General features: G+C 37.3%; 3 protein-coding genes and 1 pseudogene across 3 annotated transcripts; 2 read left to right on the top strand and 2 right to left on the bottom strand.

Annotated features, from left to right (window-relative positions):
* The first annotated feature begins 809 nt into the window (after nucleotides 1-809).
* Nucleotides 810-2,006, top strand: LOC132294543 (nicotianamine synthase-like). The gene has a single exon (XM_059792440.1). The coding sequence runs from the start codon at nucleotides 874-876 to the stop codon at nucleotides 1,807-1,809; it is 936 nt and encodes a 311-aa protein (XP_059648423.1). The 5' UTR covers nucleotides 810-873; the 3' UTR covers nucleotides 1,810-2,006.
* Nucleotides 2,007-4,355: 2,349 nt separating this feature from the next.
* Nucleotides 4,356-6,223, bottom strand: LOC132294541 (uncharacterized). The gene is made up of 2 exons (XM_059792439.1): nucleotides 5,131-6,223; nucleotides 4,356-5,020 (listed from the first exon to the last, which is right to left on the bottom strand). Exons 1-2 carry the CDS (start codon nucleotides 5,229-5,231, stop codon nucleotides 4,447-4,449), a joined length of 675 nt encoding a protein of 224 aa, XP_059648422.1. The 5' UTR covers nucleotides 5,232-6,223; the 3' UTR covers nucleotides 4,356-4,446.
* A 141-nt stretch (nucleotides 6,224-6,364) lies between these two features.
* LOC132294540 (uncharacterized) lies at nucleotides 6,365-12,568 on the bottom strand. The gene is made up of 7 exons (XM_059792438.1): nucleotides 12,343-12,568; nucleotides 10,627-11,347; nucleotides 7,790-8,477; nucleotides 7,593-7,693; nucleotides 7,397-7,486; nucleotides 7,185-7,312; nucleotides 6,365-6,679 (listed from the first exon to the last, which is right to left on the bottom strand). The coding sequence occupies exons 2-7, from the start codon at nucleotides 11,308-11,310 to the stop codon at nucleotides 6,535-6,537; spliced, it is 1,836 nt and encodes a 611-aa protein (XP_059648421.1). The 5' UTR covers nucleotides 11,311-11,347; nucleotides 12,343-12,568; the 3' UTR covers nucleotides 6,365-6,534.
* On the top strand, nucleotides 12,553-16,082 carry LOC132294542 (pentatricopeptide repeat-containing protein At1g02370, mitochondrial-like; annotated as a pseudogene).
* Nucleotides 16,083-16,400: the final 318 nt, after the last annotated feature.

Genomic DNA, 16,400 nt, shown 5'->3' with positions numbered 1-16,400 from the left:
AAGTTGAGGGTTAAATCTTAAAAAAAAAACATGAGTAAGTTAAAAGTTAAGCTTCGAAAAGAACTAGTGCATGGGTACAATTATACTTATCAAAATAATAAGGGTCACACAAGTGGAAGAGATTTTACGAGCCTTAAACAAATTTCTACATTTTGGGATCATTTATTCCATCAGGTGTTTATGAATCCACTACAAATATATATATTTTTTTCCGAAAAGGTAATCTATATATATGAGAGAAAAAACTGTACAAGAAATTAAAGGCACAAAGGTAGAAATTAAAGGCACAAAGGTAAATAGTGCCAAAACAAAAGTCTACACACCTGTATAGAAGAGAAAGGGAAATTAACACTGGCTTACGCAATCATCAGCAGATTAGGGCCATGACGGCTCATATGGTATCATATTTCAAGTTCCATTTTTTTGTAGGTGCAAATAATTTTTTGGAGTTACACATGATTAGAAGTTCGAGCTTTAGTCAATTGGTGTGAGAGCAGCTTACATAAATTTCATGAATTAGTCAGAATACAACTCCAAACACCCCAGCTATGGAGAAAAAAAAGTTGATAAAGCTAACAAAAGTAAACTAGAGAGATAAGGTACGGAAAAAGAGAGATAAAAAAATAATATATATATAGAAAAAGGGAGAGAGAGAGAGAAGAAAGAGCCCTCTCAATTAATCAATAAAAAAATGCCAATATCCTAACAAAGAATGCGGCAAGCTCCATCCCTTCCTTCCTTGTATGACCTCACAAAAGTGTCTATAAATAAACACCCTTTGGACATCTTAGAAGTTGTGTGCGCACTCAATATTAACCTTTTTTTTATATAGTGGATTGTGGAGAGACATATCCCTAACCACATAGTGTCGACATGGGCTGTGAGGATGAGATTTTGGTTGAGAAAATATGTGAGCTATATGAGAAGATCTCAAAGCTTGAGAGCCTAAAACCATCCAAAGATGTCGACATGCTCCTCACCCAACTCGTCGTCACGTGCATCCCACCATCCCCTATTGATGCAACCAAGCTGCCCAAAAGAGTTCAAGAGACGAGGTCCAAGCTCATTAGGCTCTGCGGAGAGGCAGAGGGGCATCTAGAGAGCCATTTCTCAACCATCCTAGGATCATATGACAACCCACTCGACCATCTCACCATCTTCCCATACTATTCCAACTATCTCAACCTCAGTCAGCTCGAGTTCAACATCCTCACCAAAAACTACGCCCACGTCCCTACCCGGGTGGCCTTCGTGGGCTCCGGTCCGCTCCCTCTCACCTCAATTGTCCTCGCTTCCCGCCACCTGACCGCCACCACATTTCACAACTACGACATTGATCCGTCCGCCAATTCAATGGCTTCTCGCCTAGTTTCATCCCATCCGGACTTGTCTAAACGAATGTTCTTCCACACTGCCGACATCATGAACGTGACTGACGAGTTGAAGGACTACGAAGTGGTGTTCTTGGCTGCATTGGTGGGCGTGGGAAAGGCGGAAAAGGTTCGAGTCATCAATCATTTGGCCAAGTACATGGCTCCCGGAGCTATTTTGATGCTCAGAAGTGCTCATGGTGCTCGAGCTTTTCTGTATCCGGTGATCGATCCTTGTGACCTTCATGGATTTGAAATGCTTTCGGTGTTTCATCCTACGGATGATGTTATCAATTCTGTCGTCACAGCGCGTAAGTTTCCAATGGCCTTGCACTCACTTGATCAGAGGCTTGTTGGCCCTATTAAATTTCCTTGCAAGTGTTACGAAATCCAAGCCTTCAATCCCCTCAACCAGCTGAAGATGATTGAAGAGGACTAGAGGACCATTTCTCTATTTCGCACTCTCTCCTCCATCTATGGTCTATGATGTCCTGCGTATGAAAATTCGCATTGTGATCGACTTTGTATTACTTTTAAGTTTGTCTTGCTCTTTATCTGCTTGCTAAGTGTGTCGATTTTGTGTCTTTTTATCAAGCTTTTCAATAAATAAATGAAATGAAATGATCTTTCAATTAATTTGAGTATTTCACATTTCCTCTAATGAGTATAAGTTTGTTAAGCAATGTATATATGTATAATGTATGCTATGCTATGCACATACCTAGCTATATGAATGTATATGTGTTCTTCAATTTCCTTCGCGTCACGCTATGGTTTTTTTCATTTCAGCTGTACGTTTAAACTTAATTTTCTTCAACTACCCCAAGACTTGTAAACCATTCCTAAGCTCTTATAAGGCCTTAAAACAAACTTATATATATATATATATATATATATATATATATATTTATTTATTTATTTATTTATTTATTTATACACACACAAAACCTTTACCTTGCACGGTTTGTATTTTGACTTTAATGCTCTAACCTGAAGGCAGCTAAAAGAAACAGCATATTGTTCAAACTGTAACTGTAATCTGTGGCTACAAGTATTGAGGGTTGTTGCTTTCTGATATCATCATTTTCATGCACCTTCTTCTTGATCTTCTCATCTATTATATATATTTATATATATTTTGTTCTATTTCAAGATGGGACAACACTTACCTATTTAGGGAATCAAATCGAGTTGAAGAAGAATGGAAGAACTAGATAGAGAAGAAAACAAAAAAAAGCTCGCATTGTCGAAGACTGTTTTTTCGTTCAATTCTATGATCACAATTTGTTGGTTTTCACAGTTAACAATGGCAAATCGTCATGTAGCATAAGTCCATTTTAATTAGCTTGTCTAATAGTGGAGTTGTTTTAACCATACAGCATTTCAAATTATTATATGGTTCTTTGACTAAATAGTTGAGGTTGTAACGATCCTTGTAAAAGTAGGTCCACATTTGCAGCTTCATAATGTAACAAAAAAAAAAAAAAAAAAAAAAAAAAAAAAACAATTCATTTTTCTTTTATCCCGAGAGATTTGGGCGCTCTACTAATTAGGTCATTGGATATGTTATATTAGCTTAATTCTTTGATGCAAAATATGGCAAAAATGTTCAGAGACCAAAGCATATATATATATATGCATATAAATATTGAACCCAAAAACTGAATTTTGTACCGCAAACATTACAGCTGAAAAGCCCAAGAGAGAAGACTCTTGTTCAGCCTCTCTTGTTAGTCATCGTAAGTTGGGCTCATATAATAAAAGCCCCTTCTCAATTTCCAGTCCTGGTTAGTCAATGGCATGCAAATTTATCCTGCTTTCACAGGCCCACCATTGTCAAACAATCCCCACCATTTTTGCTTATAGAAAGCGAAGAAATTAGGGCTTAGTTTATAATTTTTGAAAATAGTTGCAAAGAATTTAGAAAATAGAAAACTATTTTTAGACAAGTATAAAACATAGTTATCTGAAAACAATTTTGCATGGTTTATGAACAGTTTTCTATTATCAGAAAACTGAAAATAGAAAACTGTATAAAAAAAACTTTGTTTGGTTCAGTTTTTTTAAAACTATTATCTGAAAATTCAGTAAAAAAAATGGTTGTTTCCAGATAATTGAATTTTTAGAAAACTGAACCAAATAAAGTTTTTGTACAATATTTTGTTTTCGGAAAATTTTTAAAATTACAAATCAAACAGACGCCTGCTTGGTTTGTAACTATGAAAATAATTTTCTGTTACGAAAAACAAAAAACAATACAAAAATCTTTTCTTGGTATTTTCTGCCGTAAAAATAGTTTTCATAAACTCAGAAAACATAGAACAATTTTCAGATAATTATAAAAGACTACTTTCAGAAAACTGAACCAAGTAGAATTTTTTGTACAGTTTTCTGAAGAGAAAACTGTTTCCATAGTTATAAAGTTCAGAAAAATGTTTCCATAGTTATAAATCAAACCAACCTGTTATAAAAGAAAACTGTTTGAATAGTTATAAATCAAGCAAACCCTGTTATAAAAATGTATTTTTTTACATAATTATAAAAAATTATTCTATAAGAATAATTTTTTGTTTTTTAAATTTTTGGAAATGATTTTGAGAGTCATTTCAATCTTATTCATTACTGCGTCATTTTCATTTATGGATAATTTTACTTCCTAAAAGGACATCAGTCATCAGATAGGACAGTTGTGGTTTTTCAAATTTTTATCCGAAGATGCTAGGACGACATGACTTTTTTGTGTCTTAAGATATTTCATGCCCATCTAACTTTGCATGCATTTAATGTGTTTGACTTTTTAATGAGTGATGCCATTGGTCCCAAATCTCTCAGGTTTTGATTGATCACTAGACTATAGTGTCTTTTTTTAACTATATTCGATAACTTAATTATGCGCTAAATTGCAATCAATCTTAATTTATTAATTTTTTCTGAATAGATTAAGTGCATATCCAATGAAATTGAAAAAGAAAAACAACAATTAAAGATCAGCAATATTATGAACTGTTGAATCAAGCATGGAAGAATACAAGGAAAAAAAAAAAAAACACACACACACACTAAAGGAACTGTGGAATTAGCGACCAAGTACCAGCCCCATCAATATTGTCACCACTGCTATCACAACTCCACAACCACCATTTCCACGGCCACAGCCATAACCACCACCGCCGGCAATGTAGCCACCAACACTACCGCCGGCACTATAACCACCATAACCAACACCCCCGCCGGAGCTGTAACCGCCATAACCAACAGTATCACTGGGACTGCTAGCACAGGGCAACTGACATGCCACATTGTTATTGCTATCCAACACCAACTGACAATATGGATCGCAAGCTGCCAATCCCACCTCCACTCCCAGTGGAGATTGGCACGGCAAGCACGCACCATACGCAGGGTAGAAATAGAAGTTGATTGAACATGTCATTGCAGCTGTGTTGCGCATCAAATCCAACAACTCGTCGGCTTCTTGAAACGTAATTTTGCCCGTCTTGAAACCTTTTTGAGCTTCCTCTCCGTAGTACTTGGCAATGTAATCCTCACTCATCTGCCATATCTTTCTTCTCGCCATGTTAAGGGCTCCTCCTGCCAATACTCTGATCAGGTATGACAACTCCTCAGCTTCAAGTATCAATTCACGGCCCCTATATATATATATATATATATAGATTAGTTCAATTGTATTAATCAATGAAACCAAAAGAAAAAGGAAGTCCAGAATTGAAAGAAAGAAGGAAATGTATGTTGGTATCACCTTGCTTGTGCGCCTAGACTAGAGTTGTTGGAAGATGAGAGTAAAGCAGCTGTTGGTATGACCATGAGCAAGAGCATATGCTTAATTGAAATCAAAGCCATTTTTTATTCTATTTTTTCAACTCTCTTCAAAAGAGATACTATGTACCAAGAAGGGAGAGAGTGAGAAACCAAAGCTAGCAGGAGCCCCGAGAGAGTATATAAATATAAGGGTAATAATGATTTTGAATCCAACTCCGATTGATTTACATGAATAGAGACTGACAGTAATGTCACGATGATATCAGTCTCTATTTAGTCACACAACCGCTTTTGCTTCGTTTCTTATTTGTACTGTACTTAAAATTTTCTAAAATTTGTAGTATCCAAACATTTTCGAAAAAAGATACCAAAACCAAAAAAATCTTAAGTAACCTTTTTAATTAGTCATTTTACTTCAAAAAATCTTATGACTAGTATAACATTATAAAGTATGTTTTCTCGATTATCGTTGAATATACTCCATAATAGAAACGCTGCTTTTGTTTCAAATTAAAACAAAAATACAAAGCAAAACAGTAGTCAAACAGAGCCCGCTTTAACGTTTAGGGTCTAAAAGCCTCCCGTGAGGTAGGTGCCTCTACTTAATGTGAAGTCGACATTCACTCCAGATGCTTGAGCCAACGAAAGGAAAACTGTAACTTACACGAGAGAGTCATTATTTGACTTGTATCAAGACTTTAAATGCTTAGACCCTGAAATAGACTTCTGTATTTAATACAGTACATTTTAGGTTAAAGGAGGTCCATAGATTGTAGGAAAATTTTGAGTCCCACAGATGATTCTACCCTGCATGTAACACAATTGCTAGATTTCATATACCTCTCCATGTGCGATGGGCTCAACCACCCTCTTCTTAATCCGACATCGAATTGTTTCAAGTCACAATGCACGTACCATCCCTTCTTTAATCAAACATGCACCAGCAATTATCAGAAAAATTTCTTTGAGTAGCCCAGAGGGGTTCGAACTCCCGACCTCCTGTGAGAGTATTTGCTGTTAGGTTATGATGACTATCCCCTTGGGGTTGTTCATCAGTTGGTCTAAAAGTTGATTTACCCAGCACCTTCCTTAAAAAACGGAGCCAAAGAGATTGTAGATACTCCCCAGTGCCAGATAAGATCTTCGTTCCTCCAAAGACCTGCCCCAACTTGCACCAAAAAAAGAGTAATAGAGCGCAAAAATGCACCATAAAATTGCAGCAAGATAGACGCCTTTTATTTTACAGATACAGATTAAGAAATCCATCCATCCAGCTTACAGCTCAGAAACTAGATCAACAGTTATTATTACAAGAGATTCCGTAACATGACCATGCAGAATTATTCACATATTAACAGCACAGCTGCAGGGGCACGTTACTTGATCAACAGGCTGTCAGAGGCTGTATATTTTCATGTATTGCCTTGTAGCACTGGAGGCTGCACAGAGGAAGCTTTGACTTTGAATCACGATACTTGTATGGATTTGTACAAGATGGACCAGCACATTTTTCACGCGGGGGAGGGTAACTAGAAATGCACATGAATAACCAATTTATCAGGCAAAAGAAACCAGGACCATATTAAGTTCGCAAGTAGCAATAATTTAGTACATGATTAAAGAAAGATTGTGCTTGCCTCCCAAAACCACTAAATGCCATCTATTGTCCAGAAATAGATTCCCATATATATATATATATATATATATATATTTTTCTTAGTTACACACACATGCCTTCACTGTCGAACCCCTAACCTCCCTTTGGGAAGTAGGGGCCTGGTATCGCTAGGTCACAAGCCTGTTGGTTATTCCCATTTAAAAAGAGAAGGACGACAAATTTTATAACTATTTGGAAGAACAGAAGAAATAGTTTTTGGTAGGTAAGTTCAACAAGAGACACCCTTCTTACCATATTCTAGAAAGCAGTGAAACTGCTTCTTCGCAAATTACACACTATAACATTACAAAAGTGCAATTTGAACTCTGAATAAATAATGCTCAGTATGTAAAAGCAAACATGAAGTGGATTCATACCTGCAAGGCTTGGGATCAAATATACTTGGCAGGCCCAACTCAATGGGGAATGTCACAACTGTCCCGCTGGGACCCATTACCCACCTGACAGTGTTTGATGTAAATGTCATGGCATTGGCAGCCCTCTCCTGCATCAACTCATACAAAGTATGCAAATAAGTGGGAAACCTCATTACATGATAACTACAGTCTCCTAATGCACAACTTGTTACCTGTGCTAATTCCTCTTGTCGCTTCTTAATTTTATCCTCCCGCTTCTTCCTACTGGAATCTTGGCCCAATATTTTTCTAATTGCTTCGGCCTGTACAATTCAGAAAAGAAAAAAGAAATCTCTTTTGTATCACGATCCATCTAAATGGAAGACAAGAATATCAATAACATGTAAAAAACAAAAACAAAAAACAAACCTCAGATTCCCGAGCTGCCTTCTCCACTTGCATCTTACGCCTTTGAGCAGCCTCGGCTTTCTTCAATTGCTGGTCCACTTCAGAGAGTATCTCCTTTTGTTCTGTCACCAAAACAAAAATAAGTATGTATTATAGTTCAATGAAGAATCACCAGAAGTAATTACTGCAACAAGGACTGTAAAGCAGGGAAGGCTCACTTCGAGGTGGAGCAGGGGGTAATCCATTCGGGAACTCAATCAAACTTGTCCCAGAATTGAAAGAGATATCTTTGCCAGATTGAAGGGCCCGTTGGCGTGTAGTGACAGCCATTTCCTTCTTAGAATCCCCTGACACATCCACAAACTCCTTTCTTTGTTTCTTCCTCTTAATTTCAGGCTCACCATCAGACACTGGCTCTTCATCTTCCAAGTAATCAGTATCTTCATTTGTTCTCCCTGATCTGGACATTTTACCCTCTTTGCCAGATCTTTTTGAGCCATAATCTATTGCATTGACATTGTACCCACCGACATTTCTCTTCATTACCCTTGAGATCTTCCGTTGCTTCCTGCTTCCTGCTTCATCTTCATCTTCGAATTCTGCACCATAATCAGAAGCAACTTTGGAAGTTTTGAGCTTTTCAAGGTATCGGATCTCCTCGTCGTCGTCATCATCTCCATCATCAAATCCTCCATCTAACAACCGTCTTTTAGGAACACGCTTGCTCTTACGAACTGGCTCATACTTCTCAGACTGCTTGAGAGAGACACTTTCCTTAGACATCTTTGCCCTTGAAGAATCCGTTTTCTTAACATTAAAATCACTTCTAGAGAAATCCTTCCATTGGACTCCTTGCGGGCCATTTCCCTTGTCTTGAGAAGGGGAATGATCTTCATCCGAATTATCCTGCTCCAGCATGCAGAGAAAGCCTCAGTTAAGTTCTGAAATTCATCACTACCATTTTTCAGGGAATCTCCAACCAATAATGCAGAGTGATCTTTTACAAAAAATGTGGCAAAAAAGGGTCATATGCCAGGCTGTCAGCAAGTGAGGTTGCACTAACCGTGCGCGCGCGGAGGCACGCCGGGGGGGGGGGGGGGGGGGGGGGGGGGGGGTTCGGGGTACCTATTTTTTTTGAGTAAGTACAACCAATCTAAGGAACTATTAATTTAATATGAAACTCACAAATTTTTATATTTTTATTATTATTTTTTTGGTTGATTGGTGCATGGAAGAATTTTGGACCATCAAGCATGAAAACATGGGTTCGGAACTAAGGTATCCTATCATGTGAATAAAGGTGGAGGTTATGTTCTAGGAAGCACCACATGTACCTGGGAGCCACAGCAGCACCCCAGCACATCTCAGCCACATGTCAAATGTGTCCTTGCTTTTTTATATATTTTTTATTTTCTAAAAAGGATATGTGATGGATACACGGAGGACATGCCATTGTTCTGAACACACAGAGCGAAGCCAAACCATTTTTTGCAACTCAAACCCATCAACTTCCCACAGCCAGTGAATTGGCCTTTGTCATCGCCTCTAGCAGTCATGATCACCCCACTGGGCCCACTCCTACAACAAACCATCACAATAGACCCATACGTGCCTAATTCTAACAATACTCTACATTTCTAGCATAAATGCTCATTGCAAGCATGTGTGTGTGTGTGTTGTATGAGAGAGAGAGTGTGTGTTGAGAGAAGCCATTTTGTGCTTAGGGAAAAAAGAGGCTAGCATTTTGAAAGGCAGCCTAGTGATTAAATCTTTAGAAGAATATATTTGTTTGTGACTTGATACACTTGTACACATATAACACTATTAATATTTTAGTACACATATATTTGTACAACTTTTTCTTTTCAAATTATGAGAAGTAATAAACTTTTGTTCCTTTCTTCTCTCTCTACAAGTCTCGAAACCTTGACCTAGAGCTTGGGAGTTAAGACCCAAAGCCACCAGGACAACATAGACCTGTTATGAGAAGTTATATGCATGCGCCCGTACAATATTTTATAATCATATGTATAAATAAATAAATAAGTATATATATTTCATTGTGTCACTACCATATCCGTGTCATAGTTTTTAGAATTGTTGTAACAACATTTCTGAGTCACATGTCCATATTTGTGCTTCCATATTATCGACACCCTTTCAAGCAACCTTGATTAACAAGACCAACATTGTATACTGGCCTTTCTGACCTATAAGTCTAGAAACACATTCTGCAGAATTAGAAGTTCTAAAAGTATTTTATTATCTATGCATTTTGTAAAAGAAAAAATGGGGTTGAAAATTAAGTTTACTATACTTGTTCCCCTGATTGCGTATAAATACAATAAGTAACTTTAATTGTGTATACTAGTATGCCTCTTTTATCCAATTCTTTCCTATACTAAGAAACAAAACATGCTTTCTTGATACTTAATATTGCGCCATCGGACCAATTTTATCTACTAGCAAGTGCTTTAAGGCTTAGGCATAATGCCTCAGGTGTGGCCATGTGGACACTCAAAAATAGAATTTTAACACCCACACCATCACCTTTTCATAGGAGTTAGATATAGAACCGTGGACATGCACCATCACCTGTTAGCTAATATCATGCTCCAAAACAATATTTTATGCACGTCAAACGTGAACCTCTGACATGTCCAAATTCAGTAAGTGTTTTACACTGACAGGATTCATTAAAAAGATCATCCACATGATTATAAAAAAAGCAACAATATTAAATCATCATAACAAACTACGCAACTAAACACAAAAATCACAGTGAAATAATCTATCTGCTAGGGCACTATCTACCTAATAAATCTTAAATTAAAAATCCGGTCACGCACTGTATTCCACTTGATATGGTTACTTGGATTACGACCAAACAGCTAGGGAAATAAAAAGTGGACACAGTTCTCCTCACTCAAAAAAAGCAATCTTCTTGAATCTTAACTTGATCCAATGTGTAAATAATTTGATTTGTAGAACTGTAATGTCATACTACCACCACAACAAATTATACCAGAAGTCCACAAGCAGCAATTGAGATTACCTGAAGAATTAACTTCTTTCGTGGACGAGGGGCATCTGAAGAGCGAGATGACAAAGTAGAAGAAGACCCACCCACCGAGGCACCATCAGTTGTGGATGTAGGATGTATTGTTCGTATGACACCACCAACCTTAAGCTTTACTTTCTTCAGTTTATTGTCATTCCCCAGTACATCTGTCACTGCTTCTGACTGCTTGAAACATTGGCTACCACTTATTTGGGTATCTCTAGTTCTTGGCTTCGATTGAAGACTTTCCATCACCTTGCTAGAGCTTTTCCAATTAGCTGTGGAAAGGACACCTTCACTATACATTTTGGAATGAATACCACTATGCCTCTGCTCACTACTGTCCATGACACGAGCTTCACAAGACTCCCCAAATCCTCCAATTTCATTTTTTCTCTTCAGGGAAGTTTCAGCTTCATTGAGATTAATAGGAGAAGCCCTTGAACTGCATTGATTTAAATTAAGTTCTTTCATCCTATAATTTGTACCATGGCCCATATTTTCATCACTTGATGCTTTGCTCGCATTCTCTGAAGGTGGCGTAGATGACAATGATGAAGTATCACGGTAATCTGGTAAAAGCTGAGAATCATTCCGAGGACGCCTAGATGAATTGCTCCTCTTCTTCCTCACTGTTCTGCTGAGATCACTGAATCCAAAACCTCCAAAACTTTCCATACTGGTAAAAAGGGTTAAACCAAAAGACCTAGCTGGGCTGTTGATTCCCAGTTTTGTTAAATGAAGTCAAAAGAAGCTATGTCAATAAATAACTACTAAAGAATAAATGTTTTACTAACCAAAATAAACTTATAGCTACATGTAACAGAAAAGAAGCAGTAAAGATAGAAAGCAAAATACTGGGACGGAACTCCTCTCCTTTCCTCTCCCACTTAACATTACTCAATTCTTCCTGACAAACAAATTACGCACAAAGCAAGGTGATACAAAACCACCAAAGTCAGCGAGCACACACACAAAGGAGAAAGGAGAAAGGAGGCAATAAAAATGGAAGGTAAAATTCTTGGAGGAACTCCTCTCCTCTCCCCCACTTAACAGTACTTGATTCTTCTTGATAAACAAATTGTGCGTAAATCAAGGTTATAACAAACCATCAAATCATGCCAGCACTACAGTGCACACACACAGAGGAGTACATTATAATGGAGATGATTGCATGAAGAAAAAAAGTAATTATCTTTGTTCATTCCAAGTATATTGGAAAGCATTAGAATGTTAAACAAATAAGTGAATGACAAGAAATATAATCATGAATCCCAAAAAGATTGCCATATAGATATGCAACCCATATAAGGGACATATTACAAAATCAAACAATATGAACTAACCATAGGTTAACCAATATGAAGATTTTATCAATCAAAAAGGAAAATTGATGAATCCTTACCAAACACACACACACACGCACATTTTGGCTCATACGCCCAAAATATAAAGGAATTGAATAACATACATAAATAAGAAAGACACCAAAAACAACAATAATCCGACCAAACAAAGAACAGAACAAACAGAGCAAAGAAATTCAACAGAAACTGACAACAAGAACATCAAAAAAAAAAAAGGATTTTGAAGTAATCCTAAGCACAAACACCGATGAAGAGAGAGAGAGAAAATCTACAGACCACTCCATAAAAGCTAACGAGATCAGCAAAAATGGCGTCAAAAAGAGGGCATAATCGAAGAACTTACCTTTGTGGGTGGGTGTTCACGACCTTCCAAAACCCTAGATCACCTTCAGAGAATTCGAATAGGCTTGAAGAAAGAGAAATAAAAGGAGACTGTAGATGGTAAAGGGAATAGTATTTGTTTTGAGACAGATTGTGTGGTGTGGTCAATTTGGGAAATTGGGGTGGCTATAACCAGAGTTAGGATTGTAGTTGAAGCGTTAGGGCTAGGGTTAGAGTTAGGGTTAGGATTAGAAAGGCGAAACAACATAGGTGAAATGGTAAATGTCGTCTTCATCATCTTTACAAGTCCACTGGTCTTGTTGGGTCTTTGTACCCTACAGTGTAATGTTGTTGCTGTCTCTCTCTCTCTCTCTCTCTACACTTTCTCTCTCTTCTTTCCAGCCCCTACAGTGTAATGTTATCGACAGAGGATATTTGCAAAATACAAAAGTTTAGGGTTCGTTTTGTAATTTATCCTAATTTCTTCCCTGAAGCGACGTCGTGTGACCTGCAATCTAAAGGAACTAACAAGTAACAAAGAGGCCCTTCAAAAGCCCTAGCAAAACCTCAAGCACTCGACCAGAAAAAAAACAAACAAACAAAAAAATGGCGAACAGGGCAAGCCGCCTGATTATGTTGAGATCAACGGCAACGCTGAGATGGTACTCTACGTCGCCGGCAACTACTGTGTTCAAAAGCAAAGACTCTCTTTACCGCCGACTATTTGTTCTCGGAGGCACAGACCCCGATGTGACCGGCACTCTCGACGAATGGGTAAAGCAAGGAAAGTCCGTCAACAAGTCCCATATCGTCTCCATCATCTCTCAGCTCCGCAAATTCAACAAATACCATCACGCCATTCGGGTCTCTCTCTCTTCACACACACACTCGTATACTCATATATGTATATGTCGATGTATGCTGAGTTTAATTTACTCCAATGTGCTAATTTTTCATTGTTTGATTAATAATCGTGCATTTCTATCAGAATATCATATTAAGTTGCTGATTATGTTTTCTGCATAGTGGTTTTTAATCTGTAGATCGCTAGCACTTATCTTTGTTTAAATTTTGGTCTTTGACTCGACAAGTTTTAGGAAATTTTTGACATTTACTTCAGTTTTTGAAAAGGGGCAATCCGTAATCGGTGAGGTTGCTCCATTGTGACCTTCAGGTCACGGGTTCAAAAATGGAAACAGTCTCTAGCCCTGTTTCACTTGAGTTTGTGAACAAGGGCTATATAAAGTTTAGCTACATCAAGTTTTTGTTGAATGTTTACATGTTAATTGTGTCTAGTATTGAAGTCTCCATTTTTCTAAGTGTTTGGTTTAATTTTGAATGCAATGTACGCGATTATGCAGTTGGTACTCTGTTTCATAGGCGGCCAGTTGCATATGTATAGAGTGATAGATATATCTTGTCTTTTAATTTAAGCTGAAGTTTTGAATGTGTGAAGCTCTAGAATATCATTCAATCCACATTGTGATCGAAATCTCTGAAATTTTGAGAAAACCATACCTTGCAGGCTAGCATAGTAAGATTCCTTTGTCATTTGGAAATAATTTCGTATAATCATGTAATAATCTAAAGTTTATGTATGACTAAGATTGAATTCACTGCATCTTACTTGCCGAAAAAAAATAAATTCACTGCATCTTGTAATATATACATATATATATATATATACATATATATAAGCAAATGATTTATGTCAAGCAATAATTAATGTAACCCATCTCAAATTGTTCGTATAATATGCAATTCTAGCCTTCTAGGTATATGGTGCTTCACTAAGTACCACAGTGAGAAAAATAAAGGTCTAGTAGATCTATGTATACGAGTGATTTGAACAATCTGGATCAATAAAAGTTTACTAGAAACGAATAAATCCTGTTGTATATTGATAGGCACCCTCTCCGATTTTTATTTTTTATTTTTCATAATTATTTGCAGATATACGATTGGATGGAAAAAAACATGAATAAAATGGGCACTGCTGACCGTGCCAGACGTATAGATCTTCTTTCCAAGACAGAAGGTGTGGCCACAGTGGAAAAGTACTTTAACAGCCTCGAAGGATCAGCAATGACAAATCAAACCTATGGAGCTCTTCTCAACTGTTACTGCAAGGAGAAAATGTTTGACAAGGCCGTGGAGCTTTTTAAGACGATGAAGGAACTCAATTTTATGTCAGCTTTAAATTATAATAATATGATGTCACTTTATTCAAGTGTTTGACAGCCTGAACAAGTCCCGTTGCTGGTAAAGGAAATGGAAGAAAAGAACATTGCTGCAAATTTGCATACGTATAATCAATTGATGAACAGCTATGGTTCTTTGAAGGATCTCGATGCTGTGGAGGGAGTCATGGAGAAGATGGAGACAAATAAGATAAAATGTGATTGGTTTACATATGGAAATCTAGCAACCATTTATATCAATCAAGGACTTATCGATAAGGCCATTGCTGTTCTCCAAAAACTAGAGAACATGGAAAATCTGCGTCAGCGTGAGGCATTCTACACTCTCATCAAATTGTACGGACAAACCTCTTGTTTATCAGGGGCTAATCGAGTATGGGAGTCTTTAAAGTTGATATTTCCGACACCCCCTAATACTATCTATCTTGCCATGCTTACGACTCTTTCAAAGTTGGGAGATGTGGATGGCCTTGAGAAGTGTTTCAGAGAGTGGGAGGCAGGTTGCTCATTATATGATGTTAGGGTATCGTATGTCATTCTAGAATCTTATCTTAATCGGGACATGATCAAAGAAGCGGATTTGGTTTATAATAGTATTTCGGAAAGGGGTGCTGAACCCAATTTGAGGACACTGAATGCGTTCACCAATTTCTACTTGAAGAATCACCAGATGGATTTGGCTCTGAAATATTTGGAGATGGGTGTTTCCAGAATGAACCAAGAAAAAGTTGGGTGGTTTCCACCTTATGAAGCTGTTAATACATTTCTGACAAACTTTGAGGAGAAAAGGGATGTGGACAGTGCTGAGAAGTTCTGCAGGAGCATGAAGAAAATTGGTCGTCTCAACTCCAAAATAATTGCTTCCCTTCTTCTAACACATACTGCTGCTGGAACAGACAAACCTCAGATTCATCAGCGACTAGAAGAATGTGGTATTGAGATGAGCCCCGAAATTGAGAAGCTGCTTCGTGAACTCCATTCCGACTAGGCGGCTTCAAGTTGAGATCAATCCCGGATACTAGAACACTGGTTTGATTCTGAAATTGCTATTTTGTGAGGGATAAGTTAGAAAATAGCAATGCTCAACTATCATTCAATCCTGATTTCCATGGGAATCTCTATGTTCTTCCCGGGGAATCTTTAGAATTACCATTGCTTAGCTTTCAATTTGCTTCTGACCATCAAATGAAATGTGAAACAAGGGGCACTTCCGGTTCTGTCTGCACTTGATACAATTTGGGAGCAAAACTTTGAAGATCAACCCCATTCTGGGGGCATCCACGTGGGATTGCATATTGTCTTTACTCTTTTGATCTCGCTTGAGAGCTCTGTAAAATTTGCAAAACATTTGAGTGTTCGAAGTTGTAAACGGGTAAATTGATTATTATAGTATTTGAAAATTTTATTTTTCCCAAGTTATGAAAAAAAAAAATTAAAAAAAATGGTTCGGTTGGATTTGGTTCCACGGTTCTAGCCATTAAGAACCATTTACTTGGATGATTGTTCAATCATTCAATAAGAAAAGTGGGAAAAGTTTGAATTACTAGAAGAGGAGATTAGATGTCCAAGGATACCCAAACAGTCAAAGAAAGCAGACTAATTTATCGGTACGCCTGTTAGATAAGTTCTTATTCACAGTAATCAAATCGAGAATATAGACTGTGTAGTTTAGAATCAGACCGAATGGTAAAAAAATCAAATCAAACTGAGTGGTCAGATTCGGACCGAACTGATTTGATTTTTAGTGTATGAATTAAGCTAGGTTTGGAATCCGTGTTGGAGCCTTCAACCTTGCACCCTCCCCCTCTAATAATTAACCTTCTAACATTCTTGTCTTAAAAAAAAAAACAAAAAGAAAAGTGATAAAAAATAAAGATAT

Source organism: Cornus florida, unplaced genomic scaffold (assembly GCF_030987335.1).
Source record: "Cornus florida cultivar Cherokee Brave unplaced genomic scaffold, ASM3098733v1 CherokeeBrave_3.0.0_Hap2_Chr02, whole genome shotgun sequence".
Taxonomy (NCBI): domain Eukaryota; kingdom Viridiplantae; phylum Streptophyta; class Magnoliopsida; order Cornales; family Cornaceae; genus Cornus; species Cornus florida.
Note: the sequence above shows the minus strand (reverse complement) of the source record. Positions and strands in the feature narration are given on the sequence as shown.

Coding starts and splice junctions, on each gene's coding strand:
- LOC132294541 (XM_059792439.1), bottom strand. CDS start 5,231: ATGGCTTTGATTTCAATTAAGCATATGCTCTTGCTCATGGTCATACCA. Junction 5,021..5,130: donor AGTCTAGGCGCACAAGCAAG/GTGATACCAACA, acceptor ATATATATATAG/GGGCCGTGAATTGATACTTG.
- LOC132294540 (XM_059792438.1), bottom strand. CDS start 11,310: ATGGAAAGTTTTGGAGGTTTTGGATTCAGTGATCTCAGCAGAACAGTG. Junction 7,694..7,789: donor ACCCCCTGCTCCACCTCGAA/GTGAGCCTTCCC, acceptor TTTTGGTGACAG/AACAAAAGGAGATACTCTCT. Junction 7,487..7,592: donor AGGCAGCTCGGGAATCTGAG/GTTTGTTTTTTG, acceptor TGAATTGTACAG/GCCGAAGCAATTAGAAAAAT.
- LOC132294543 (XM_059792440.1), top strand. CDS start 874: ATGGGCTGTGAGGATGAGATTTTGGTTGAGAAAATATGTGAGCTATAT.